We start from the raw sequence: 27,608 nt of genomic DNA, 5'->3' as shown, positions 1-27,608 counted from the left end.
AAAGGACAACGAGAACATCTGCAAAAGACCAGACACAAAAAGAAATAAAACCGGACAATCTGCAGACTCCATGATTGAAGTAAAAACACAATAGTGGAGAAACTCAGCAGGTCAAACTTTATATTGCAAAGATGAAGATACACAAGAAATGTTCAAGCCCGAAACGTTGGTTCTGTATCTTTATCATAGTCTGGTTTGGGGACACCAAATCCCCTGAGCATAAAGCTCTGAAAAAGGTTGTGGACAAACCCAAAATGTCACAGGCAAAACTCTCCCCACCATCTACCAGGAACGCTGCCGTCAGTGAGCAGCGAGCATCCACATCACCCAGCACATGCTCTGTTCTCGCTGCTGTCATCGGGAAAGAGGCCTAGGTGCCACAAGACTCGAACAGCTGCTCTCCCTCCAGCGTCAGACTCCTCAACAATAAATTCAAACAGGGGCTCATTGAAAGGCTCTTACTTTTGCACTTTATTGATTTTTTTCCCCTCTCTGTATTGCAGTTTGTGTACATTTATTTGTTTACATGAGTACTATTACAAATCTTCCAGCTTGATCAGTTAAAGTCTCTTCTATTGTTATTGGTATATTTTTATTAATTAAAATCTCTATACCTCATGCTTTTGATCCAAATTAAGATGATAGGACTTTCCCCACCCATCCTCCTTTTAATTTTGCATGTTCCAATTTGGTAAGATGTGTTTCTTGTAAAAAGACTTTATCTGCCTTTAATTTTTTTTAAGGTATGCCAAGACCCATTTTCTCTTCAGCGTCCTGTTAATTTCAACAACATTATTGCTAATAAATGTTAATGTTCTATCCATATTCTTCTTTAAAACAATATTTTTAACAGTAAAATCTGACTCTTTAAATAATAGCAGTCCTTCCCCTTTAAGAAAAACACACAATGTCCCTGCCCTGATGGTGACATATATGTAGAGCCCCAAAGCCTGCAGAATCTTGATGAAACAACCCCTTCCTTTGGCGCCACCTTTTATTGCTACTCCTTTCCACACGCCATTCTCCCGCTTGGGCCGAGTTTCCACCCTGCTGCTAATTTTTGCAGATTTTTTTCCCTTTTTCTGAGCTCTCTGTGAGGATTTCTATACATTTTGCTTTTAATGTTTTGTTAATTTTTTCCTGTAATGATACAAACAATTAAATAATTTTTAAAAAACTAATCTCAATACTCGTTTAATAATGATATTTTTGTCAATGTGGGTTTTTTTTAAACAGATTTCCATTTTATGTTTACTCAATAGGTAATTCTTTACCCAAATCATTTTCAAACTTGTAATAATTATCACATTCTACCGATGTAACATACATTTAATTGTATATACTTTCTAGCCAGATTAGTACTTGTGCAATATTTTGATTTTGTATCGGGAGTGGAATACAGTTTTTTTTTAAAATGGTGTTCCAATAATGTAGGAAACATGTATATTAATATTTTGAGGTTCCAAATTTGGTAAAACATTTTAGCTAAGGTACAAATTTTCAAAATCAAATAGATGACTCAAAGGATGTTGATGCTGACTTACGAAGGTACTTATTAGTGTATGGATCAGTGCTAAAGTCACTGAATATACATGTACAACAGAGACCTACTCTATTTCATTGAACATAAAATCCACAGGATTATCTTTTAAGTTTCATTTACTTTGTATTTATAGACATAATCAATGATTGATTAGTGCTGTCATCATATTATCTAAAGAAAATAGCTCATTTCTTTTGAAATAGAATCAGATTGAATAACATTCACACGAATGTTATTATCTGGGGCTTTGCTTAACAAAACTTACTTCTGTACTATTGGTCAAGTCCGCAAAATATGTCCAAACTTGCAAAAGAATTTTAAACAATTTTTAGTAAAGGAAAAACAAATCAATGCAATGTAGTAACTAGTGATTTTTGTGTAGACATTCAAGATCTTATCTACACGGTTTTGACAATAATTTGCATGTTTTCCAGATACCAAGTGATTAAATCATTTTTTTATTACAATGGGAAGAGAATAACTGGACAGGAAGACCTGCCTAATTTTCTATCCATTAAAATTAATAATGTTTTCTTCCCAATTTTTCTGTCTTTGCTGCAGACCTTAAATTTATAGCAAGACTTCTGGTAACTGTGTAGCACAAATTAAGTGAGTAGTAATCAATTTTAAAGAGTCATGGATTTACCTTTTTCCATGTATCATGGCTTACTATCTTGAAGTTAAATCTTTTATAATTGCACAGGTCTTGCTTTCTTATTTCTTTGTTTGCCTCATAAAGATCTTTCACTACAGGTGGTAAAGGATCAGTTTTGGCTAAATAGGTTAACTCATCATTATAATTCCACTGAAGACTATCCAATTTATGAAAATGTCGGTGAGAAATTCCATTTTCCAAACAGAACTGATAATCATGTTCTGTGGCTGCATCCATGTTAACTTTCGATGGCAGTTTATATGTACCATCTAGAGTTGCTAAAGCAAACAAAACCTGACAATGGAACAAAGGAAAAGGGCAGACCGTTTTGCATAGACCAATAAAAAAGAGAGTTGGAAAGGTGGTGTGTACAATGTGCTTGTAAAGTGGGGTAACTCTATGATCTTGGACATTTAAGCCCACCTCATTTGCAAGAAAAGGAAAAGAGTAGTTATAACCAGTGCAAAAGATGAATACATCAGCAGGGTGCTCCGTTCCATCGTTACAAATCACACCGGTCTGTGAAAATCTGTTTATACCTTTGACAAACTGGCAATTTGGAGGCAAGGCTGAGGAGATAAATGAATTTTTATATATCAAGACAACTTGATTTGCAACCAAGCATAATTCCAGTGCAATGTCAATCCCAGATGGACCAGCACCAAGCAGCACCATGTTCTTCCCTCGGAAAGGCTCAGCAACCCTGTACTCGTGACTGTGCATTGTCTGTCCTTTGAAATTTTCAATTTCAGGAATGTGCGGGATAAAAGGATCAGAGTAGTGGCTAAAAATACAAAATGAAAACACACCAAGTTTACAAGCTATTAATTTCAAACAAATAGATTTTAAAGTTCATTTACAAAATCTTGTTAACTAGAACTTTGATATTTGTCTTTAGATATTTGGGTTGCTTTCCATTAGCAAATGTTGTCGCAAATGGATTGGAATTTTCAGTTACCAGTGATAAATAAAGGTACATACTTACAAATGAAATTTTGTACAGATATGAATGACATTTTAAATTGGTAAATCTTCCCAGCAAAACACCCTCTAAAGAGGACAAATAGCATGCATAGCCCAGATCAGCAACTTCATGTATTTTTTTATATTTTTCAACCTCTAATAATTAAATTCTGGAAGAATAAAACTCTACAGTTGTAAAATTAAATATTACATGTCAGAGATATTGTTTGACATTAATCAAGTCCTGATGACATTTTTTTTTAAATCACTTACTGGTGAGTCCATCATTATCTGCCATATTTGGTGTTGATTATTGGTTCAGACCATACATTTGGTCCATTTATAGATTTTAAAGATCAAGGTTCCACTATTGTCATGTAATAGCACATTTAGAATGTAACATACGTGAAATTCTTTGACTTTTGTCTACCATAAAGCAGACAGAGGGTCGCCACTTTGTCCAGCGCCCCAGATGGAGATTTTAATGCTAAATCTCCAACAAAACTTATGGATAGCAACGTGCAGGCATTATGTTCTATTGCATTTGAGAATGGTGTGAAAAATACATATCAAAAGTTATGGAACAGGAAAATCAAGGTCATTATGGATGATATTACCAAATAGCTGTTTTACTAATACTCAAGCTTCACATTTACTCAGTGATAGCAATCAATGATTTTCAGCTATGCTTCTTTCAACTACGGTAAATTATTCAATATTATTAATAGGCCGCAGCCACAATGCAGCATATCAAAGCTTTTCAGTTCATCCCTTTCGAACAGTGGCTATGAAGATGTGGGCCTTCAAAATTTTGCAAACAAAAATGGGTGAGGGAAATGTTAAAAGTTAACTGAGAAATCAGTAAATTTGTCTTTAGGCATGCAAGTCCAATGTACAACCTTGAACTGGTTAAGAGTATGTCAAGCACAAAGTGAAGAAATGTTAACTAATTTAAGAATCAAATCCCAATTTTTGTCTGAGTTTGAAAACTGTAAATCATGCTCCCATGTTCTTTTAATCTTATGGAGGGAAACCTGACTCAAGTGTGAAAGCATATCATATATAAAGGTTATTAAATCCTTTCTTGGAAGGTTGTAATTTAAAAATTACATCCAGCATGTTAGATTCACAAGCCATGGGAAAATTTGGAAATTGAACCTGTAAAATATTTCTGATCTGTAGCTAAAAAAAATGTGAATTTGTTAAATTAAACTTCGCTGATAGCTGTTCCAAAGTCATGAGACAACAAACAAGTCTCGAAAACACTGAATATCTTTATCATACCAAATGGCAAACATTGATCATGAAAAGGAGGAAATACATAATTAGATGATATAAAACTTGATAAGGAAAAACCTTTTTAATCAAAAAAATTTCTGAATTGAAACTAGATACGAAAGGAATGTTTTACTACAGGGCAGTTTATCATTCTGTTAACTTTAGCTAAAGAAAAAGGAAGTGCTACTCCAAAAAAAAAGATAAAATGGAAAACTTTTCAGCTGACCTCAATCCAAAGAGATCCAAACTGGGCCGTCCAATCTATTAAAGTATTGAATCCAAAACAAGATAAAATATATATTAATTGCCCAGTAATAGAATCTAAAATTTGGCAATGCCAAGCCTCAGTTCCTTTTAGATCTCTGCAAATGAAACTTATTCAACCGAGGTCACTTGTTTTGCAAAATGTTGGAAGATATAATAAAGATGAGGGAATCAAAAAATGACTTGGGATGAAGACTGGAATTGCATAAAAAGTTATAAAATTTTGGGTAAAATAATCATTTTACTAGAATTAATAAGAGGTTGTACGTTGGACTCGCATGCCTAAAGACAAATTATCCCTTATATTTCTTGATCTAAATCCCTGATGTGACAGATGTAACGACAGGGAAGCATCCTTGATACATATATTCTGCTCTTGAACCTCATTGAAGGGAAGTTTTTCGTGTTTTGCCAATAATATTGCGTGTTAATTTTGAATGTAATACTTTATTGGCTTTGTTTGGAGTGTTAGACAATATTAACGAGCTATCTTCTTCATCTCATCATCAAGTCATACTACTTGCAACTCATGGCACTAAGCTATCCTACTTAGATGGAAAGATCCTGTTCCACCCACTAATACTCAGTGGTTATGTTATGTCACGTCTTGCTTTAATTTAGAAAAAGATCAGGTGTTCTGCGTTGAAAGCTAACACTCATTTTTATCAAATTTGGAGTCCTTTTATGGACTATTTTCGTGTGCATTAAATCTGTTTGTCTTGATCATTTAATGTATTTATTTATGTAAATGATTTTTCCTTCAGTTATATGTTTTATAGATTCAGCAGAACTACACGACCTTTAATTTTATGTCAAAACATCCCAGGTTTTTTCGGTAGTGGGTAAAAGTTCTTTGTTTTTTTTTTCTTTTTTGTCATTCTGATAACATTGTATTTTATGGGGAAGGGGTATACTATTGTTTATTTTGGAAATGTACTTATATTCTTCAAATTGGTAAACTTATATTCTCCATACAATGTGTGCTTGTTCTATAAAACAATAAAAATATTGAAAGAAGAGAGAAATTATTAAATTTTAAAAATAACTTAAAACTGCTAAAAGTTACCATGGACTCACCCATTGCAAACAATAATAGAATCAAACCTATCCAGGTTACGGCTATGACTCTTCAGATTCAAAGATGTTACTTCCCATGAAACTGGAGCATCTCCAGTAGGTCCAGATACAGGTCTCAGTAGTTCAACATGTGTGAGAAACTGAAAAGATTTACCATATTAATTCACGTATCTTTTGTAAATACTAATACTGTGTTTTTATTTTTTTTAAAATAACTGCCCAGTAGATTTTATCTCTTCAAACCTTTTAATTAGAACAAAAGTGAGAGTTGGCCATTTGGCATTGCATGCCACAAATCTGTTGAATTTGATCAGGCATCACTAGAGCAACAAGTTCTCTTTACTCCTGGTGCGAGACCAACACATGGATTGTTACTCAGACAGGCTTCCTGTGTAATAAACTTTGCACAAGGAATATGGAAAAAATTATAGCAGAATTGGTAATGACTGCCAAAAATGAAAGAGATGGCATCATTTTCTAGTTGTGTGTGTTGTCTTTGCTAAAGAAAAGTTCTGTTGGTCATTTTCAGGAATTTTTTGGGTCACTCCTCAGCAATTTGCAGTATTTTGTAACAATATAGAGACATCGAATAATACAGCATTATTTAATGAAGCAAGCGCTGTTTATGTTGTCCAGTGACTAGTTCCGTAGCTAGAAAAATCTTGCATATGAAATGGGTACAGTATAAGCATTTTAGCTCCAAAGCAGAAAGGTTCCAAAGTGAAAACCAAAGATAAATTACAATCAGAAATTACTTTCTGCCTGGGCCAGTTGAATACTTAATCCCAGGTGGTAGAAGAAATCAAAGTAACCTTTTCTTAAGTGGTTCGAGATCATTGGAAACAAATACATGGAATAGGTTCCTTGCTATGAAAACAATGGAAAAAAAAAAGATAAGGAAAAGCACAAGGGATAAGAACAGGCTATCCAGTCCCATGACTCAAGGCTGATTTGTAAGTCAACGCTACTCTCTGGGCTTCAGAATCCGGAATATCCCTGTCAAACAAAATTTAGCTATGGTTATATTGACTTCAAAACTAATTGGGCCATCATTGTTAAGATGACAGTTACCACTGAACTCTGGAGTTAAAATAATCCAATCTTTTGTCTTCCTTCCTGTGGGAACTTGATACAAATGCTAGGATAATTCTTCCTAGTCAACCCTTTAGAATCATAAGGACCTGTCAGCATACAAGGATAATGTGGGCTGCCAAAATTATTCCTATCCAAGAAAACAAGAATAAAATAAAGGTCAGGTATGCCATACCCTTATACTTGACAAAAACCAAGTCAGACAATTAAATTTTATTAAAAACATACTGTGTCTGAAATTCAAAACATTAAACTTTTTGAAGTGTAAAAAAAATATGGAAACCAGAAACTTAACTGTTTAAATTTTTTAAAAACAATTTAATTTTTTTGAGATACAACACAGAAACAGGCCCTTTTGGCCATGATCCCATGCCGTCCAAATTCAGCCAATTAACCTACCAACCCTGTACATTGTTACAAGATGGGAGGAAACTAAAATACCCGGGGAAAACCTACACAGACACAGGGAGAAGGTACAAACTCCTTACAGACAGCGCTGGATTCCAACTGGTGTTGTAACAGCTTTGTGCTAACTGCTAATGCTAACCATATTTCTATTTTTGTAAATATTCAAAACATAAAATCTAAAACTCTGAATTAGAAAGTCATTATAAATGCTAAATGTTTGGAAAATGTAAGAATATTTTTAAGATAATAGCCAGTGAGAAGGTTTTTGTGAGTACCTGTATTGAATTCTCAAACCAAAGCTGAATTTTAAAAAATCAGCAGGTGCATGCCCTCTCAACGTCCTCAGACTTTATTTTCTGCTTGGGCATTTAAGTCATCTTTCTGCCCCCCTAACAAATGATGTATTGGGCTGTAGTGCAAGAGCTCAAATTGCTAGCTAGCTTTCAACAAATTGTTGACCAAATTTCCATGTTAGTGCATGGAAGCATAAAAATCCAGAAGTTGCTGTAAATTTGCAGAACAATGAATCAGAATCTCCACGATACACCTGTAGAAATTTTCAAGAGTCTTTGGTGACCTACAGAATCTCCTCAAGCACGTCACAAAGTATAATTGCTGACGAGCCTTCTTTGTGATTGCATCAACATGGAGGCTCCAGAACAGATACTTGGAGATGTTGACACCTAGGAATTTGAAGTTCTTAATCTTCTCCATAAATGAGCCCTCTATGAGGACTGGGTCACGTTCCCCTGACTTTATTCTGAAGTCCACAAAACATCTCCTTGGTTTTGCTAACGTTGAGCATGAGGTTGTTGTCATTACACCATTCAACGAGCTGATCTACCTCCCTCCTGGACGCTTCCTCAGTGCTGTTTGTGATTCTGCCAACAACTATGGTGTCATCGGCAAACTTGTAGATAGTATTGGAATTGTGCCTGGCCATGCAGTCATGGGTATATACTGAGTAGAGCAGTGGGGCTAAGCATGTATCCTTTGGGTGTGCTTGTGTTGATAATCAGTGAGGAGGAGACGCTGTTTCCAATTCATACTGACTGTGGTCTTCTGATGAAAAAGTCAAGGATCCAGTTGCATGGGGGGTTCAGAGGCCAAGAGTTTGTAGCTTATTGACCAGCACTGAGGGAATAGTGGTATTGAAGGCCAAACTATAGTCATTGAAGAGCAGCTGTATGTATGAATTGCTTTTTTCAAGGTGATCGAGAGCGGAGTGAAAAGCCAGCGATATTGCATCTGCTGTGGAGCGATTGTTATAATAGACGAATTGCAGTGGTTCCAGATCTTTGCTAAGGTACGGGTTAATTCTGGCCATGACTATCCTCTCAAAGCATTTCATCACAGTAGAAGTTAGTGCTACTGGACGGTAGTTGTTGCAGTTCACAGTACTCTTCTTGGGTACCAGGATGATTGATACCCTTTTGAAGCAGGTGGGAACCTCTGACTGCAGCAATGAGAGGTTGAAAATGTCTGAACACTCCGGCTAGTTGGTTGGCACAGATTTTTAGTACCCTGCCAGGAACACCGTCAGGGCCTGACTCCTGGCGAGGGTTCACCCTCTTGGTTGATGTTCTGACGTCACCCTCTGTAGAGCTTGTCGAAAGAACCAAAGACTTGTTGATCCAAACCAAGGCTTTTATTAGCAAAAGACAGGAGCTCTTCACAGGTGGCCGACCAGTCCGGAATGATCCGACCTGGCTAGGGACATAACCCTTTAAGGCCCAGACAGTAGGCGTAGCTTAGCTCTTAGCCAATCGCTGTAAGCACAGTCTAGATACAATAACTATATACACTATGTACATTGGTGATAGATCTGTACTATCACACCCTCAGAGACAGATGTCATAGGGTCTTCAGCAATTTGAACAATTTTACAATCATTGCAGTATTCTGCAAAATCCAGTTAATTTAATCTACTCAATTATAGGCTCTCCTTGGCTTCATGAACAATGCTACATATGGAACCGTTCCATTGATGATGCTATAGCTTGTCCCTCCACTGCACCCTGACCCACCTAGAAAATGATGCTTCATATGCCAGGTGGTTGTTCATTGACCAGCTTGGTATTTAATAAAATCATTTCCCAGAGGCTTGTGGAAAAGCTATCCTTATTGGGACTAAACACCCCTCTCTGCAACTGGATTCTGGACTTACTAATGAAAAGACCACAGCCTATCCGGGTCGGCAGCAGAATGTTGAGCATTATCAAGCTGACCGGCGTTGCACCTTAGGGCTATGTACTCAGTCTGCTCCTGCTCAAGCTACTGACCCACGACTGTAACGTCAGATCCAGCACCAACAGTCATCACGTTTGCAGATGACACAAACTCTTGATATGGTGCAAGAATAACAAACTGTATCTCAATGTAGACAAAACAAAAGAAATGATTGTGGATTTCAGAAGGAATCAAGAACAACCAACCCTCCATTTTACACATTAATAGCTCGGTAGAGGAGAAAGTGGAATAAATCAAGTTCCTAAGAATTCACCCAAGAAGTGACCTATCCTGGTCACACAACATCTCTTCACTGGTCATGGAGGTGTAACAGCAACTGCACTTCCTGAGAAGACTGAGGTGGGCAAAGCCACCATCTTGTCATTTTTCTAAATGAGCTTTATCGAGAGTGTCCCGGCCAACTGCAGAGAAATGGATTGGAGACCAATCCACAGGACCAGAAGAGCAACAGAGGGGATCAATGGGGTCTCCCTCTGTGCCCCGCACCACCCCCCCCCCCCCACCTTTGATGTGATCTACCAGGATCAGTGTTTGAAGAGGGCTGTCAAAATCAATGAGGACCACTACCACCCCAGATATGAACATCTTCAGTTACTCCTGTTGGGAAAGGGATACAGGAGTATCAGTGCCAGAACCACCAGGCTGAGAAACAACTTTTTCCCACAGGCAGTGAAACTGCTGAATGAATTAAATGAACTGCTCATACAAGCCCTCCAAGACTCTTATTTATTCAATAATTTTTTTGTATATGTACTGCATTTATATCATTTGTCTGTATGTTATTTATGTCTGAATGTGTGTTTGTTCATTTTTGTACCAATGACCAGAGAACATTGTTTAGTCAGGTTGTACTTGTACAATCATGTGATAAATTTGAACTATTATCTCTGTTGAAAGTGAACTTCCAATTCAAAATAGAAAATTAATAACAGTGCAATTTTTTTTACACCTCACATTTACCTTTATGTGTGGCTGAATTTCAAAGTGATCAGTGTATTTTTCCAAATATGATCTGACATCAGTGTGATGAATGAAAGAGGGGAGGTGAGCTTCAAATGGAAAATCTGGGAAGCCCATGACCTCTTTTGGAATATTTGTCCTAAAGGAGAGAGAAAGAGAGAAAAAAAACTAATTTGGAAATCAAACATATTGAGTCAACTAATGAAATTTGGCAATGAAACAAGCTGGTATCATGGGGGTTGATTTCAAACTTTATGCATCTGGTGTAAACAATACAGATTAAATTTGTCAATAATTTGGCTACATACTGCATATGATTTTCCAATTTTTTAATTGCCAGTAAATTAAAAAATCATAATTAAATCTTGACGAATCTCTGATTATAAAATACTACAATAATAAACTGATTCCAGTAGTAGACAATTGAACCTATTGGTTGGTAAAGAAACATAAATAAGTGGTGGGGGAAGTAATAATGAAGACTACCTGTAAAAGATTCTCACTTCTCTTATGTTTGACTCTCGTCTTCTATAAAAGATCAGAACTGAAAGCAGGTTACAGGTAAGCAGGGCTCCAGAAACGGGGATAACATCTCCCATTGAGAATAAGCATGAGAGAAGACCGTACAGGAAAGGTCACCACAGCAGTGGACCAGCAAAGACCTCAGTGGCTGAACGATCCAACAGGTTGTGGATTGCGGTTGAAGAACTCACGCAGACTGCGGGCGACTGGTGGTTGAAGGTTACACACAGGCTTTGGGCTTCTGGAGACTGGTTCATGTGAACCAGGAACTGAAATTCAAGAGGGTGCTGAGGATAAGAATGGCGCTGAAGGCTTCCTGATCGTATTGGCGGTTTGGACATGGAGCTTGGGCTGCCAATGGTTTGGTCTGTAAGGCTGCAGGTGCGCTTGAGGCAAATCCATGGACTTTTGTCTCTGAACATACTCTCTTTTGATTCTCCTCTTATTGTTGGGGGCACCAGGCAATGCTCATGGTGACTCTATGTTTGCTTTACAGCAGAGAAAAAATGAAGTCAATCAAATATATTACATTTTTATGTATTATTAAGTGAAAATAAAAGGAACCTTGAAGTTGTTGAATGCTCATTCCCTTAATAATCCATATCTTTAGAAAGGAGGGATTCACTAAGAAAACCAGGTTTCCAGCTCTTCTTGCAGGTGATGGTTTTTAATTTAAACTCGACTTCCTATTTATAACTAGGTATTGTTATCCTATCAATTACTTTGCTTTGATTTAGCTCTTGATTTCAGGATCTACAATGCTGCTTACATTTTTAATATAATTTTACAAATTCTGAATTTGTCCCCATATTTTAGATGTTGAAGTGTGATGTTAAGGGGACAATGTGAGATAAGGACCTAGATATAATTGCTATCACTAAGTCATGAGTGTAGTTTTGAGGTGCCTGTGGAAGCACTCCACCAACCCATTGGATTATGGGTGGTAAGCTGTTGTGTGATGCAGCTAGGCACCCCACAGGCTGGCAAGGTTGGACCACAGAATGGAGGTGAACTGGGCCACTCTGACAGATGTGATGTGGGATGGTAACCTGAACCATGCCACCCAAGATGAGGGCCCTGGCGCACGAGGTTGTGGACGTGTCTGCCAGTGGGACTGCTTCTGGCCACCTGGTGAAGCGGTCGAATATCATGAACAGATAGTGGAAACCCTGGGATATCGGCAAGGGTCCTGCTATGTCCACGTGGATATGGTCAAACCTTCATTCTGCAGGCTTGAAGCGCTGAGGTGGTGTTTGATATGCTGCTGTACCTTGGTTGTTTGGCACTGCGTGCATGCCTTCACCCTCCCGCTGACCTGTTTCCACAATTCATGCCACACTTATTTGCTGGCTACCAGCCGGACTGTGGTCCTGATAGTTGAGTGAGCCAGTCCATGGATAGAGTCTCCAAGCCACCAGGATGATGGGTCTGACTTGACCAGTGGCCACGTTGCAAAGGAGGGTGGTGTTTCCTGTGCTGACTGGATGTCCAGGAGCTGCAGTCCCGATATGGCATCCTGTATTGGGGCATCTCCTCATCTTTCTGCTGCGCCTCTGCCAGTGCCACGAAGTCCACTCTTCTTGATAGCGCGTGGATATTTTGCCAGGACATTGCAGCGGGCACCACGTTGTCCTTGCCAGAGATATGCCTCACATCTGTGGTATACTCCAAGATGCAAGACAGTTGTCATTGCTGGTGGGCCGACCAGAGATTGGAGATCTTAGGCAAGGTGAAAGTCAGGGGCTTGTGATCTGTGAAAGCCGTGAAGGACCTGCCATCTAGGAAGTACCTGAAGTGGCGGATGGCTAAGTACAACACCAGTAGCTCTCAGTCGAAAGCACTGTACTTCAGTTTCGCAGATGTTTGCTGAAGAAAGCCAATGATCACCAACTTACTTTGATCTCCTGCTCCAGATCTCTGCCGATCGCCATTCCTGAGGCATCCACCATCAGGGCCATTGGAGCATCTGACTGGGATGAGCCAGGAGAGTGATGACCACCAGGGTTTCCTTGGCCTTCACGACGGCTTCCGCCGACTCCTCATCCCAGGTGATGACCTTCGCCTTGCCTGCCGTCCGGGTGAACAAGGGCCGTATGATCCAGGCAGCTGAGGGGATGAACCGGTGATAGAAATTAATCATCCTCACGAATTCCTGTAGTCCCTTGGTTGTGTTGGATCTGGGGAACTTCCAGATGTTCTCCACTTTACTGGGTAGCAGTGTGGCTGGTTATCCTGTGGCCCAGGAAACGATGCCCTCCACTCTGAAATGGCATTTGGCTGGGTTGATCTTCAGGCTGAATTCGCTCAGTCAGGTGAAGAGGTTGTGGATGTGCGCCATATGCTCCTGTTGGTTCCTGCTCACCACCAGGATGTCGTCCAGGTACATGAAGGTGCCGTCCAGGTCTCGGCCCACAGTGTCCATTAGTCGCTGGAAGGTCTGTGTGGCATTCAAAGGAATTAAAAGAGGCTGAACAGGGTGATGATGGCAGTCTTGGGGATATTATAATGATATCGCTGCATAGGTCCACCTTGGAGAAGATCCTTGCCCTGCGAAGCCCTGGATGTGCGATCCAGTGTGGTAGCTTAGTTGAGCCGGCGGTAGTCACCGCATGGTCTCCAGCCCCCAGTTGCTTCGGGTACCAATGTGCTGGGGAGAAGCCCATGGGTTATCCAACCGCCGTATGATGCCGAGCTCCTCCAGCTTCCTGAATTCCTCCTTCATCAGCTGGAGATTCTCGGGAGGAAGGCGTCTTGCCCTTGCGTGCAGTGGCAGGCCCTGGATCAGGATGTGGTGCTGTACTCCATGTCGGGACCCTGGCATACTCATTGTCCAATCTCTGTTTGGAGTCCAGGAGGAGCGCTGGGAGCCTGGTGTCTTTGAGGGGGAAGGTTTGAAAAGTCCTTCCCTTGAGATCCACTAGCAGGCTGGGGGGTGCACAGAAGTCTGCCCCAAGAAGCAGCTGTTCCACTGCAGCCAGCGTGAACACCCATGAGAAGATGCTGCCTCCCAACTGCAGTTGGGCTTGCGGGTGTCATAGGTCCGAATCGTGCTGTTGTTAACAGCCCTCAGGAATTGCCTGTTCCTGGTGTCCTGTCCCGATGGGGGCAGGATGCTGACCTCTCCTCCTGAGTCCATGAGAAAGTGTTGTCCAGACTGGCAGTCCCAAATGTACAGGAAGCTGCCATTGCGGCCATTAGCAAGGGTTGGCCCTGGCATTTCCCTGAAATGTGCACAGCGGTCCGTACTGGTGGGCTCCAGTGCCCCATCTCTGGTAGTAGAAACACTACTGGTCGTCTGGATATGGGGTGCTGCTGTTCTCTCAACAGGTCTGGCTGTGGGGTTCAGTGACGAGCCTCACAGATGCTGAGCACTCTCTCTTCTGTTTCCACAGAACGTCCGCTCATGTTGCGACTTTCCGGGATCGCTGAAATCCACGTCAGCCAGGAGAAGTTGGATGTCCTCGGGCAGTTTTTCCAGGAATGCCTGCTCAAATATGATCCAGGGCTCATGTTTGCCCAGGAGGGCCAGCATCTTGTTTATGAGGGCTGACAGGGGCCTGTTCCCTTGCCCGTCCAGATGGAGCACACATGCCCTTCTCTCATGCCGTGAGAGCCCGAAGGTCTCAATCAGCAAGTCCTTGAAGGTGGTGTACGCGCCTTCTGATGGGGGCTCCTGGATGAAGTTGGCCACCCGGCCTGCTGTGTTCTGGTCTAGAGTGCTCACCACGTGGTAATACCAGGTGGATTCTGCTGTAATCTGCCAGATCTGGAACTGTGGCTCAGCATGGTCAAACCACATGTGTGGTTGATTCGTCCAGAAAGTTAGCAGCTTGAGAATGACTGCATTGACTTCTTCCTGTTCGCTCATCACTGGGTTTAGATGCCATCTAAACCATCTGGGTCACCAAATGTACCAGCGCACTATTCGAAAGACACACATACGTAGCGTAGTCAGGTTAAGCTCAGAGTTTTGTTAGGGCTCAGGCCTGACTTTTATACTTGCACTGTTCCCACCGTGGTCCCCCCTTGGCTGGCGTCACAATAAGATAACAAAAGAGGGGTTCCTGCGTGCTGTCCCTGTCTATTGGCTGCACAGCAAGGTCAGCGCCATTTTGGGGTTGCTGGCCTTTAAGCTGCCCTTGCCGTTCACTTGCCGGTTTGCTTTTGGAGCCATTGCTGCTGTGCGGGCTGCTGGTCTTTGGTTGCACTCACCGCCCAGAGTACCGGCTCGATCACCACTGCGGCAGGCCGCGTCAAGTGCACAAAAAGTAGTGTCTTTGATTAGTTTAGGGATGATTGGCTGATGAAGAGATAGTGAGACTCTGGTAAAGAAAAATAAGAAAGACTATATTTAAGAGTGAAATCAGAAGGTCAAAAAGAAGATGTGAGATGGATCTGGCAGGCAGAGTATAAAAAATCCCAAGAGATTTGACAGGTATTTTACATTTAGAATAAAAGGGTGGCTAGAGAGGAAATTGGTCCAGTTAAAGATCAGCATGGCTCTCTTTGTGTGGAACCATAGGAAATGGGTGAGTTTTAAATGAATATTTCTCATCAGTCTTTATCACGGAGAAGCTGAATTGAACCAAACGAGCTGTGATATTCTGAACCTTATAAAAAGTACCACACAGGAGTTATTGATGGATTTGTAGCACGTTTAAGTGTTCAAATTCTCAGGCCCTGACCAAGCGTATCCTCAGACCTTGAGGGAAGCCCTCGCAGAGACATTTACATAATTGGCTTTGGGTGAAGGACCAGAAAACTGGAGGGTGGCTATCTTAAGGTAATTTAAAAAGTGCAGCAAGGATATGCCAGGGGATCACAAGCCAGTGAGTCTCATTTGGTCAGTGTGAAAGTTGCTGGAGGGGATTCTGAGGGACCACGGTAGAACTTTCACAGTAAATGGTACCACGCAGGAGTTATTGATGGATTTGTAGCACGTTTAAGTGTTCAAATTCCCAGGCCCTGACCAAGCGTATCCTCAGACCACGGTAGAACTTTCACAGTAAATGGTAGAGCCTTGGAGAGTGTTGTAGAAGAGAGACCCAAGAATACAGTTCTCTAAACAAGGTGACATCATGTGAACAGGATGGTGAAACCCACATAGGACATGCTTGCCTTTCATTGGACAGAGTTCAGAGCATAAAAGTTGGGACCTCATGATACAGATCTGCAAAACATTGGTCAGACTACCCTTAGTGAATTATGCGTAGTTCTCATTGCCCAGCAATACTAAGGATATCTAGGAGTTGGAAGGGGAGATTGGAGAGGAGATTCACCATATTGCTGAAACTAGAGGACATTAGTTCTAGGGAGATGCTGAATTCATTGGTTCTCAACTTTTTTTTTCCCACTCACATACCACCTTAAATACTCTATGCTACGCCATAGGAGTTCTGTGGTTAGTCAGAGATTACTTAAGATGGTATAGGATTGGAAAAAAAATATAGATTAAGAACCATTGGTATAGTATGATGAGGGTGACCTTGTAGAGCTAATTAAATTCATGAGGTGCACCAATAAAGTCTTTTATGCCAGGGTCAACATTTCGAGGGGTGAGGTTTAAGGCAAGAGGTTTAAAAAGGTACCCGAGAAACCATTTTTTCACCCAGTCTGTATCTGGAAAGAGCTGCAAGATGAAGCTTTAGAGGAGGGAACAAATATGACATTTAAAACACATTTGAACAGGTTAAGAGGGATATGGACCAAATCCAGTAAAATGGGACCAGTCCAGCCCAGAAAGCCAACTTGGACGTGTTGGGCCGAAGGAACTGTTTCAAACTGCAGGACGCTCTATCCAGGCAAGTGTTAGGCAATAGAAAACAAATGATGACTTATTGAATTGGAGTTAGAGATTCCAGAATAGTACTGCGTATTATGTGCATCTAGAAAGCATGAGTACCTGAGGTCTCTGTACATACTGGAATGTATCGGCAGACCATGGTCATCGTTTCCCGTTCTCTCCGTATAAACCCAAGTGCCTCCAACGCGATCAGACTGCTCATACACCACTGGCGGGGCGAAGACGTGCGGCTTCGCCAGAAGGTGACGAGCAGCGCAGAGTCCGCCCGCCCCTGCGCCGATTATACCGACTTGCAACAAATGGCTCGTCATTTTACACAAAACGAACGAGTCTCGGCCGTTCTTTCCTCATCGCGTGGACGTGTTTGTCCGGAGACGCTGCCTGCTCTTCAATTCCCTGGGACGGAACGCTCTTCCGCCTCCACTCAGTATTAGGGCTCACGCTGCAGAAATAATGTCACAGACTGAGAACACTCTCTCTCTCTTGATCGTCGCGCCAATCGGCTGCTACTTAATTGTAACCTTTTCCCCGTCAATCATTATCGACAATGGTCGGAATTCAGCCGGAAACGACAAACATTCTCTTCGTCCTTGACGAATTCTATTTATTTGATTTGAGCGTTTTCTGGAGTTCGTTTTGAAGTTCTAGGCGCTCTTTAATGGGTTGGTTCCTGTTTGCAATCGTAACTTGACACGATAGTCTCGTCGGCAGATCACTGACTCGACTGGGTATGATTTCAATCGCGAGATGTGGCCCTTTTAACCAGGATCGCAGGTTGGCAACAAGGGTAGAAATAATGGTTCCTTCCGAGTTAGTTGAGGCTCTATAATTAACTCATTACCTATTGAGTGGAGATGAAGCTTAGTCTGGGAAGATAATACATGCAATATATGGCACGATTATTCAGTCATTATTAAAAAGAGGTCTCCCTGTATAGTTTCATTAAAGCTGGAGAATGCTGAACATACATCTGCTTTAACTGTCTTTTGGCTCTGCAACACTCCACGCTGCCATCTTGTTGGTGACTCCATATCCTTTAATAAACCAAAAGTGTGGTCAGTAGCATGCAGGCCATCAGCCGGACCTTTGGCATTTTACCCAAGGCCAAATAGTTCAGCAAGGCCCTCCAGTGGCGTCACTAGGGTTGGGTCAGTCACTCCCCACCCCTCTCCATGAACCTCCTCCTGTAAGAGACCACACAGAATCCTTAGTCATTTTTTTTATACTCCTGTTACGTGTAAATCATGATTCCTGTATATCACTCTATTTGTAAATTGCTTAAATGTAATATTGATTGGATTATATGAATTCTAAACAAAATAGTTTCGTAAAATCTTTCTACATTGAATTACAACATTATTAGTTGCAACATTTTTAGGAACTGAGTGGAAGCCTTTTTTTTTATTTTTCTCTTTTTCCTTTAATTACTACTTCATTCTCAAAAAAGTTATCGATATAGGTTCACATATACTTATTACCGCAATATTGTAGCTAAGACACTAGAAAATTGGACAAAAGCAGCGATTATAAAAACACCAGCAGCAACAAAAACAACAGCGTATGCTTGTAGCGCGTGCAGACAAAACCACGTGATTCAAAGCACCATTGTCATTGGGAAATAATGGCAGCTCTGACTGGAGCGCATTAGAAGGTTCAAAAAGTAAATTAGCATCGAATTTTAGCCTTGTAGGTATATTGATACATGTAAACTGGCCTTACACAAATGCTTTTGTTATATCTAACGACAGGGCTATTTTTTTAAAACAATAATAAATTTCTGCTGAAACACTGAACAAAAAAATTTTATAGACAAGTCATTTTGGTGTCACCCCAGTGCTGTCTGTATCCCCACCCAAACCCCCTTAGTGACGCCAGTGTGGCCTTACACAATTTCATAGCTTTAATTTTTTTTTAATCCAGATTTTATTTAATTACTTTTCTTGAACTTAAATGCTAAAGTGTTATTTGGGATTGAATCTTGTGTCTTTGGATTTAACAGTTCAGGCTTCTGGCAGCTGGTCCAATGATTTAACCATTCTGTTACGACACCCTTTTGTCTGCTGGTTTCTCACTACTTTCTTTGCTAAGTACATGTTCAAAACTGCCATTACATTTGTCAGTCAATATTTTATCTTCATTATACAATTCTAACTTTCTATTCATATTCACAGACTGAACATCTATGCACAGTTTGATAAGAAGAACAGGATGATGCCAAAGTTCCGTGTGCCCCTGCATCGCCATGGCCAAGGTGAGGAGAAACCTATTTAAGGTGAACCCACACAAGGCGGCGGAGCCAGACAACGTACTTGGTTGGGAACTGAAGGACTGCGTGGACCAATTGAAGGGGAGTCTACATGGACATCTTTAACACCTCACTGCAGCAGTTCATCGTTCTTGCAGGATTCAAGTCAGGCACCATCATCCCAGTAACCAAGAGGGTGACAACAACAGGCCTCAATGACTGTGGCACTGACCTCCACCATTATGAAATGCTTCAAGCATCTGGTGATGGAATGCACAAAGCTTGTCTCAATTAGCCTATAGAAAAACCATTCCACAGATGATGCTATAGCCTTGTCGCTTCATTCCATCCTAGTCCACCAGGAGAATGGTGCCAGTTCATTGATTTCAGCTCGACGTTTAATATGATCATACCCCAGAGGCTGGTGGAGAAGCTGTCTTTGCTGAGACTCAACACCTTGCTCTGTAATTGGATCCTGGACTTGGTAATGGAAAGACCACAGTCTGTCTGGGTTGGTAGTAGAATACCGAGCACTGTCATGCTGAGCTCTAGCACACCTCAGGGCTGTGTGCTCAGCCCACTCCTGTTCACACTGACCTATGACTGCATCAGCAGATCTAGCTCCAACAGTGTCATCAAGTTTGCAGATGACACAACGGTAGTTGGCCCCATCAGCAACAATGATGAGTCGCACCACAGAGAAGAGGTATAAAATATCAGGAAATGGTGTGAGAATAACCTGAGCTTCAATGTGGACAAGACGAAGGAGATGATCGAGGACTTCAGGAGGACCAAGAATGACCACCCTCCACTACACATCAACAATTCTGTAGTAGAGAGAGTGGAGACCACCAAGTTCCTCGGAGTTCACTCAACTAGTGACCTATTGTGGACACTCAACATCTCACTTATCAGGAAGGGGCAACAGTGACTGTACTTCCTGAGAAGACTGAAGTGCAGTCACTGGTGCGGCTACTGGCCACCATTATGTCAACCTTCCATAGGTGCTCTATCGAGCATCCTGGCCGCCTGTATCACAGTGTGGTATGGTTGCTGGAGAAAAATGGTTTGGAGGTCAATCCACAGGACCATAAGAGTGGCAGAGAGGATTACTGGAGTCTCCCTTCTCCCTCCCCCCACCCCCATTCAACATGATCTACCAGGATCATTGTCTGAAGAAGCAGTGTAAAATCATTGAGGACCCCTTCCACCCTACATGCAACATTTTTCAGCCGTTTCTGTCAGTGAAGAGATACAGGAGTATCAGAGCCAACACCACCTGGCTGAGGAACAGCTTTTTCCCACAAGCAGTGAGAATACCAAACCAAAGAACTACTCACACTAACCGTCCATGTCTCTCATTTGTATAAAACTACATTTATTTATTTTTATAGATAAAATAGTTGTCCTGCATCTGCATTACTTGTCTGTATGTGTGTTATGTCTGGTTGCGTGTCTGCATGTTTTGCACCGAGGACCAGAGAATGGTGTTTCGTCGGGTTGTATTTGTACATTGTAAACTTGACATTTCTCTCATGTCTGCCTGCTTTTGTTTCCAAGGAACTCATTATTATTTTTGCCACTCTTTTCTCTTTTTACATAGCTTTGGAAACTCCTACAATTATTTTTTAAATTTCTAGTAATTTATTTGTTATTGTATCTTCTTTTCTTTTTTTTAAATTTTTTTTAACTTTTCACACTGTAAACCATATCAACCAAAATATATACAAACGTTTCTCATTAAATATACACAGTGGCATTTTCTCCCTCCCCCCCCACCCTCCAAAACTAATAAATATTCAACATATACAATACAATAAAACCATTAAACAATGTCTTCACACAATGAAAAATAAACAAGAAAAATGTGTCATCTACTTTTACACACTGGATCACATCGTTATGTCTTCTTATCATTTTAGGGGGTGGAGGTCCGAGGCAAGCCCTCTCTGTTAGGTTCCATGTATGGTTCCCAAATTTGTTCAAATAATGTGACTTTATTTTTTTAATTAAATGTTATTTTTTCCAATGGAATACATTTATTCATTTGCATGTACCATTGCTATATTCTCAGGCTCTCCTCCATTTTCAAAGTTGACATTTTTTTGCAACTGCTAAGGCTATCATAATAATTTTTTTTTGCGCTTTATCCAATTTGAGGCCTAATTCCTTACTTCTTATATTACTTAGAAGAAAGATCTCTGGATCTTTTGGTATGTTATTTTTTGTGATTTTATTTAATATCTGATTTAGATCTTCCCAAAACATTTCACTTTCTGACATGCCCTAATTGCATGTATTGTTGTTCCCATTTCCTTACACCGAAAACATCTCTCTGATAATGTTGGATCCCATTCTTTTAACTTTTGAGGCATGATATATAACCTGTGTAACCAATTATACTGTATCATGTGTAACCTTGTATTTATTATATTCTTCATAGTTCCAGAACATAACTTTTTTCATGCTTCATTTTTTATCTTTATGTTTAAATCCTTTTCCCACTTTTGTTTAGGTTTATAGCTTATTTCATCCTTTTCCTTATCTTGCAGCTGAATGTACATGTTCGTTATAAATCTTTTAATTAGCATTGTGTCTGTAATCACATATTCAAAGCTGCTTCCTTCTGGTAATCTCAGTCTGTTTCCCAATTTATCCTTTAAATAACCTTTCAGTTGATGATATGCAAACATTGTACCATGAGTTATTCCATATTTGTGCTTCAACTGTTCAAATGTTAATAAATTATTTCCCAAAAAACAATTTTCTATTTTTTTAATTCCTTTTCTCTCCCATTCTCTAAAGGAAAGGTTATCTATTGTAAAAGGGATTAGTGGGTTTTGTGTCAATAAAAATTTTGGTGTTTGATAATTCGTTTTTTTCCTTTCTAAGTGGATCTTCTTCCATATATTAAGTAAATGATGCAATACTGGTGAGCTTTTATATTGCACCAGCTTTTCATCCCATTTATAAAGTATATGTTCCGGTACCTTCTCCCCTATTTTATCTAGTTTTATCTTAGTCCAGTCTGGTTTTTCCTTTGTCTGGTAAAAATATGATAAATACCTTAATTGTGTGGCTCTATGTATCTTCTTCTTTTCCATGTTTTGATCATTGCTCCTTCTTTTAATGTTGAAAGTATATAGGCTATTACTCTTTTGTAAAATTATCTTTTTTAAGGGAGATAATTAGAATGTGGAATTTTCTGCCTGAAACAATTATTGTATCAGCATTTATATATATGAGCAGGGAACTACAGTTGATTTTATAGAGTTTGTAATGGAATATATATTTGGGAGATAACTGGTAAAATTAGAGTAGGTTACATACATACACACATTTTAAAATAGATCTTATTTGAAATACTGAAGAATTCATATTCAATGGACTTTATAGAAACTATGGAGAATGCTATGCACATTTCACAAGTAGCTGCTAAATGAAATGATGTCATCAAATGAATCGACTGAAGACAGGTTGTCTGTGTTGAACATTTTTACAAGGCTTCTGACCTTTTTGCAAAGTGCACAGAAAGGTCAATACTGAGGAGTTTTGTTTACCTAAGACAACAGATGGGAGCAAAAGACTAACTTCTATTGTTTGCTGGATAAGGTGGAAGGGTTTTGCAAGTGAGAGAGTCACATGGACTTTCTAGCAGTTGGAAGATGAAGAGAGAGAGAGAGAGAGAGAGAGAGAGAGAGTCACAGCTGAAGCAAGCAGGAAGCTTGTTGGAATTGAAACAGAAAGCTCCAGAGCTTTCTCTTGGAATACGAGGAATAGAAAGGAACTCTGTTAAAGCCTGAAAGAAAGAAGTTATCATCTGGAGAACCCTGATGGGACAAGTTTCATCAGCAAGACATTGAGATGACTAATGGTGGTACCTCAGTTGGGAAATCCTGGAACAACAAATCTCTCTCTCTGCAAACCTCCAAAGAACCTTCCTGAGCAGTAAACATTTACCTTTCAAGCACGCTAGCCTGGTGAACTTTAAACATGTTAAATTCTGTGCACAGTATAAGAATTGCTTGCAACCAGTGAACTTGTAAGAATGAGAAGTGAGATTGAAATGTGAACAAAAGAACTTTTCTTAAATTAACACACACATCATACATGTGCGCTTAGAATTAGAAGGGGGTTAATTTGGATTAGTTAAGTAATAGAGATAAGTTAAAGTTTGATTCTATTTCATGTTTAAAGATAATTAAAAACAACTTTTGTTTAAGTAACCATTTGTCGTGGTGAATATCTATTGCTGCTGGGTTTTGGGGTCCTTTGGGCTCGTATCAAGTTAAATTGCCTGGAAACAGGTCCTTCAATTCAATTCATTCATACCAAGATGGGGTGAAACAAGAAAATCTTAAGACATTGTGATTATATTTACACAGAAATGCTGGAGAAATCAAAGTCACCCAGCATCGTGTAGCAAAGACAACCAATGTTTCGGGTCAACCCTTCATCAAGGTGTGAGCAAACTCTTGGGGGAGGGGCAGGTGAGAAGTATAGGGTCACTGGCAATAGGACATAGGTGGATATGGGTGGAAGGGCACGTGAAAAAAAGCTGAGAAGTGATAGAGGAGGGGATTGGTCTTTGAATGGAATGGGAAGAAGATGGAGAGTAGGAGGAATAGACTGAGAGATGGGAAAAAAATGGAGACAGGGAGTGCCCCAATGGATACTGGAGAACTCAATGTCACTGCCATCCATTTGAGAATGCCCAGATGAGGTGTTGCAACTCCAAATTACGGGTGGCCTTGGTTTGGCAGTGCATGAGGCCATGGACAGACATATCCATGTGGGAGTGTGGAGCAGAATTGAAATGGTTGACCACTTGGATATCCCTGTCATTGTTGTGGACAGAGCAAGATATTTAGCGAAATGATCTCCCAGACTGTGTCCAGTCTCCGATGCAGTGAAGGCCACAAGGGAGCACCAGATGCAGCAAATGACCCCTGCAGATTCACAAATGAAGTGTTGCTTAAAAGGAAAATTTTGAACCTCAAATGGTGGCGCGGAAGGTGTGGGCAAATGCTGCCCTTCCTGTGGTCACAGGGGTAAGTACCAAGGGGGCGATATGTGGGAAGGGATGAATGGACGAGGGAGTCACAGAGGGAGCCATTCGTAAGGAAGGTGGAGAGTGGAGGAAAAGGGAAGATGTGCCTGATGGTGGAATCATCTTGTTAAGTGATGGAAATTGTGAAGGATAATATGTTGGATGCAGAGGCTAGTTGGGTCAAGGGGAATCGTGTCTTTGTTGCCTATCTGTTGATCCCATTTCGCTACATTTTTCCCATATCCCTGTATTCATTTTCCATCCATATACCTATCAAAATGCTTTTTTTGGTTAAGCTGCCTCTATCTTGTTCAATATTTTCATGAGCCTCTGAAAATCCTTGCCCCAAAGATCTCCTTTAAATATTTCCCCTTAAACCTGTGCCCTCTGGTTTTGGACACACTACCTTTTGATAGAAACTGAATATCCATTCTGTGTTTTGTAATTTTATGACCCTAACCCCTTAGTTTCCTCACTGCCAGTGACAGCAATCCCAGACTTTCCAATGTTGCCTTTTAACGAAAGCTCCATCCTATCACAAGGGTAATTGTAGTTTGCAAAATACTTTGAACCTCAACGATTTGGACAGCCTGCCACGCAGGACCTTATCAAACACCTTGCTAAAATTCATGCCTACTGCTTTGCCTTCATCAAATGGATCAGTAACCCACTCGAAAAGCTCAAATCAAATTTGTGAAGCAGAATTTTCCATGCACAGAACCATATTCACTCCTCTTTATAAGTCCCTGCATATCCAAGTGATCCCAAATCCCAACCTCATTTTATAGTTTCACTATAACTGTTGAAAGGCTCACCAGTATGCAGTTTCCTGGCTTAACCCTACCACAATTCTTTAGTCTAGGAACAACATTAGTGACTCTCCAGTCTTTGGTACCTCGCCCATGGGTAATGTTGAGCCCATTCATCTCCTTTGCTTACCATAACCTCTGGAATAGATTTTTATTAGGCCTTGGGGATTTGTCATGTCTGCCTGTCCCGCATCGGACTTGTCAGCCACAAACGAGCCTGCAGCTGACGTGGACATTTACCCCTCCATAAATCTTTGTCCGCGAAGCCAAGCCAAAGAATATCTCTGATACTTTCTTTTTCCTGATACACATGTTCCAAATTATCAGCATACACCTCCCCTAATTCATCCTTCTCCCCCATGAGGACTAATACAAAATATTTACTCAGGTCACCACTCTGGCTTTAACCAAAGACTTTTGGTCTTTCTCTCACCTATTGCTTCTCATAGAAGATTTTGTCATTAAAAAAAAATTCTGCGGCCAGTGTCATTTCCTATTCCCTTTCTGGCTTTCTAATTGCTTTCTTAAGATCTCTCTTATACCATCTATAAACCTTGACCGACCCACTTGATAACTTCCCACAACTGGCATATATTTCCTTTTTTTCTGATCAACTTTCAATTTCTTTTGTTAACCAAGGTTCCCTAATCCTATTATCTTTGCTTCTTACATGGAAATGTTGACTCTGAACTCTTACTCTTCTCTTTGGCTTGGCTTCGCAGACGAAGATTTATGGAGGGGTAAATGTCCACGTCAGCGGCAGGCTCGTTTGTGGCTGACAAGTCCGATGCGGGACAGGCAGACACGGTTGCAGGGGAAAATTGGTTGGTTGGGGTTGTCACTGACAAGTATCATCTCTCACAGATGGAAGGTATTTTCCCTTCAGGCAACAGCTCTCAATCTACTTTCAATAGGTCCTGTCTCATGCTAATAAAGTCAGCCCTCCCTCAATTTAAGATCTTAACTCGAGATCGAACCTTACCATTTTCCACGAGTTCCTTGAAACTTTCCAAAATATGGTCACTGTTTGCAAAAGGTTCCTCTGTAAATACTTCCACCACTTGCCCATCCTCAATCCTTGAAATAAGGTTGAGTACAACTCCTGCTATAACTTGAAGAAAAATTGCCGTCATGTAACATCTTTCAGCACCTCACAACCTGTTCGGAACTCGTGAAACAACCTGCATTTATGATTCATTTTCATGAAGATTGCACAAATGTTAGAGTCTAAGCTATTAGTGTTTTTGAGAAACTTAGATAATTCAAAATGCGCTGGAGTCAAAATACTTTTGAAGTACTTTCATTATTGTATTGCAGGAAACAAAGCAAATAATTGGCGTATCGTGGGGTTTCATGCACACAGCAATGAAATAAATGGCCTGGTGCTGGCTTGAAAATAAAAATTGGCTACTATACTGATGGGTTTCTTCAAACTGCAATGCAATATTTTATTCTCAATTGAGAATCCAGTGGAGAATGTTTCATTCAAAGAGCAGCATGTCCAAAAGAAAAAACAAGCCCTTTCTCATTATTCCAAGCCTCAGGGCATGGGTGGGCAGAATTCAAAACGCCACCATCAGCCAAAGCTGATGCAAGTCGATGTAATGTAGCCGAAGATAAACGAGCCGTGTTGCAGTATTCTATTTTTCTTCCGATCGTTGAGAGAAACCCCTACAAAACTGCATATGGCGTATTTTCTGTCCACTCCCGAGAGAATAAAGAGGCACTTTTTGAACCCGCACCCAGCGAAGAGGGATGTGACATAAGAAACCACCAACGTCCTGTCGATTTCCAAGTGAAAGAGCACATCTGTTGGAATAAACTTTGAGGAAGTTCTGAAAGAGCGTATCTGTTGGAATAAACTTTGAGCAAGTTCTGAAAGAACGTATCTGTTGGAATAAACTTTGAGGAAGTTCTGAAAGAGCATATTTGCTGGAATAAACTTTGAGGAAGTTCTGGAATCGTCTGGTTTTTTTTTGTTCAGCGACCACCAATATTGACAATAAATGATTTCCCATGTAATTTCAATGCTGGTGTTGTTTATTCCCCCCCCCCCCCCCCCCCCCACACACACACAGTGAATATGGCACAGGGTCCTGGAATCGGGTTGGTAAAGTCCCAACGCCCTTCGCCAAAACAGGAGTATTATTTCAAAGACGAGAAGAATCGGGTTATTTCACTTTTCCCTACTTTTTAAATATCAAGATCATATTTCAGTTTGTGATAGACTTGGCCAGCCTGCCGACATTCTTCATGAGTTAGCCTCTATTTGCGAAGCATTACGTAAAGAGCTTCCCCGAATGTAAATGGAGCCGCACAAACTTCAAGGAACTTCGGCCTGGTCAATGCGTTCTCCGGCGGCCGATCCCAGCCCAAAGTCTTTGCAAAGTTTTTTTTTGGGGGGGGGGGGAGGGGGTGTCATTGACAGCGCTGTTCAGCAATAAAGCGACCGGAGAGGCTGAAGGCAGGACTTCTGTCGGCCGGGCTTGGTGGAAGAACTCGAGGGCGAAAAGCCGCACGGACTTGGCGTTGACTTTTTAAATCGGGAAGGAGCGAAAAAAAAGATTTAAAAGAAAACACAAAAGTCGCCGCTGGGAAGCGAGGGCTGGATGACGTCGCTGAGCCGCGGATGATGGACAGTTCGAGCCGGGCCAATGGGTGGGCGCGTTTGGAGGGAGGGCGGGGACGA

General features: G+C 40.8%; 1 protein-coding gene across 3 annotated transcripts; it reads right to left on the bottom strand.

Moving 5' to 3' along the window:
- Positions 1 to 447: 447 nt before the first annotated feature.
- On the bottom strand, positions 448 to 27,574 carry LOC138744937 (uncharacterized). Of its 3 annotated transcripts, none has more exons than XM_069901823.1 (5): positions 25,902 to 27,574; positions 16,915 to 17,999; positions 10,491 to 10,629; positions 5,781 to 5,920; positions 448 to 2,982 (listed from the first exon to the last, which is right to left on the bottom strand). In XM_069901823.1, exons 2-5 carry the CDS (start codon positions 17,124 to 17,126, stop codon positions 2,178 to 2,180), a joined length of 1,296 nt encoding a protein of 431 aa, XP_069757924.1. In that variant the 5' UTR covers positions 17,127 to 17,999; positions 25,902 to 27,574; the 3' UTR covers positions 448 to 2,177. The 3 variants fall into 3 exon arrangements, with proteins under 3 accessions (XP_069757924.1, XP_069757925.1, XP_069757926.1); XM_069901824.1 differs by having other exon boundaries at positions 16,915 to 17,849; XM_069901825.1 differs by lacking the exon at positions 25,902 to 27,574 and having other exon boundaries at positions 16,934 to 17,014.
- Between the last annotated feature and the right edge of the window lie 34 nt (positions 27,575 to 27,608).

This window comes from Narcine bancroftii, chromosome 10, assembly GCF_036971445.1.
Source record: "Narcine bancroftii isolate sNarBan1 chromosome 10, sNarBan1.hap1, whole genome shotgun sequence".
NCBI lineage: Eukaryota > Metazoa > Chordata > Chondrichthyes > Torpediniformes > Narcinidae > Narcine > Narcine bancroftii.
The sequence above is the reverse complement of the archived record's forward strand: the minus strand, read 5'-3'. Positions and strand labels throughout refer to the sequence as shown.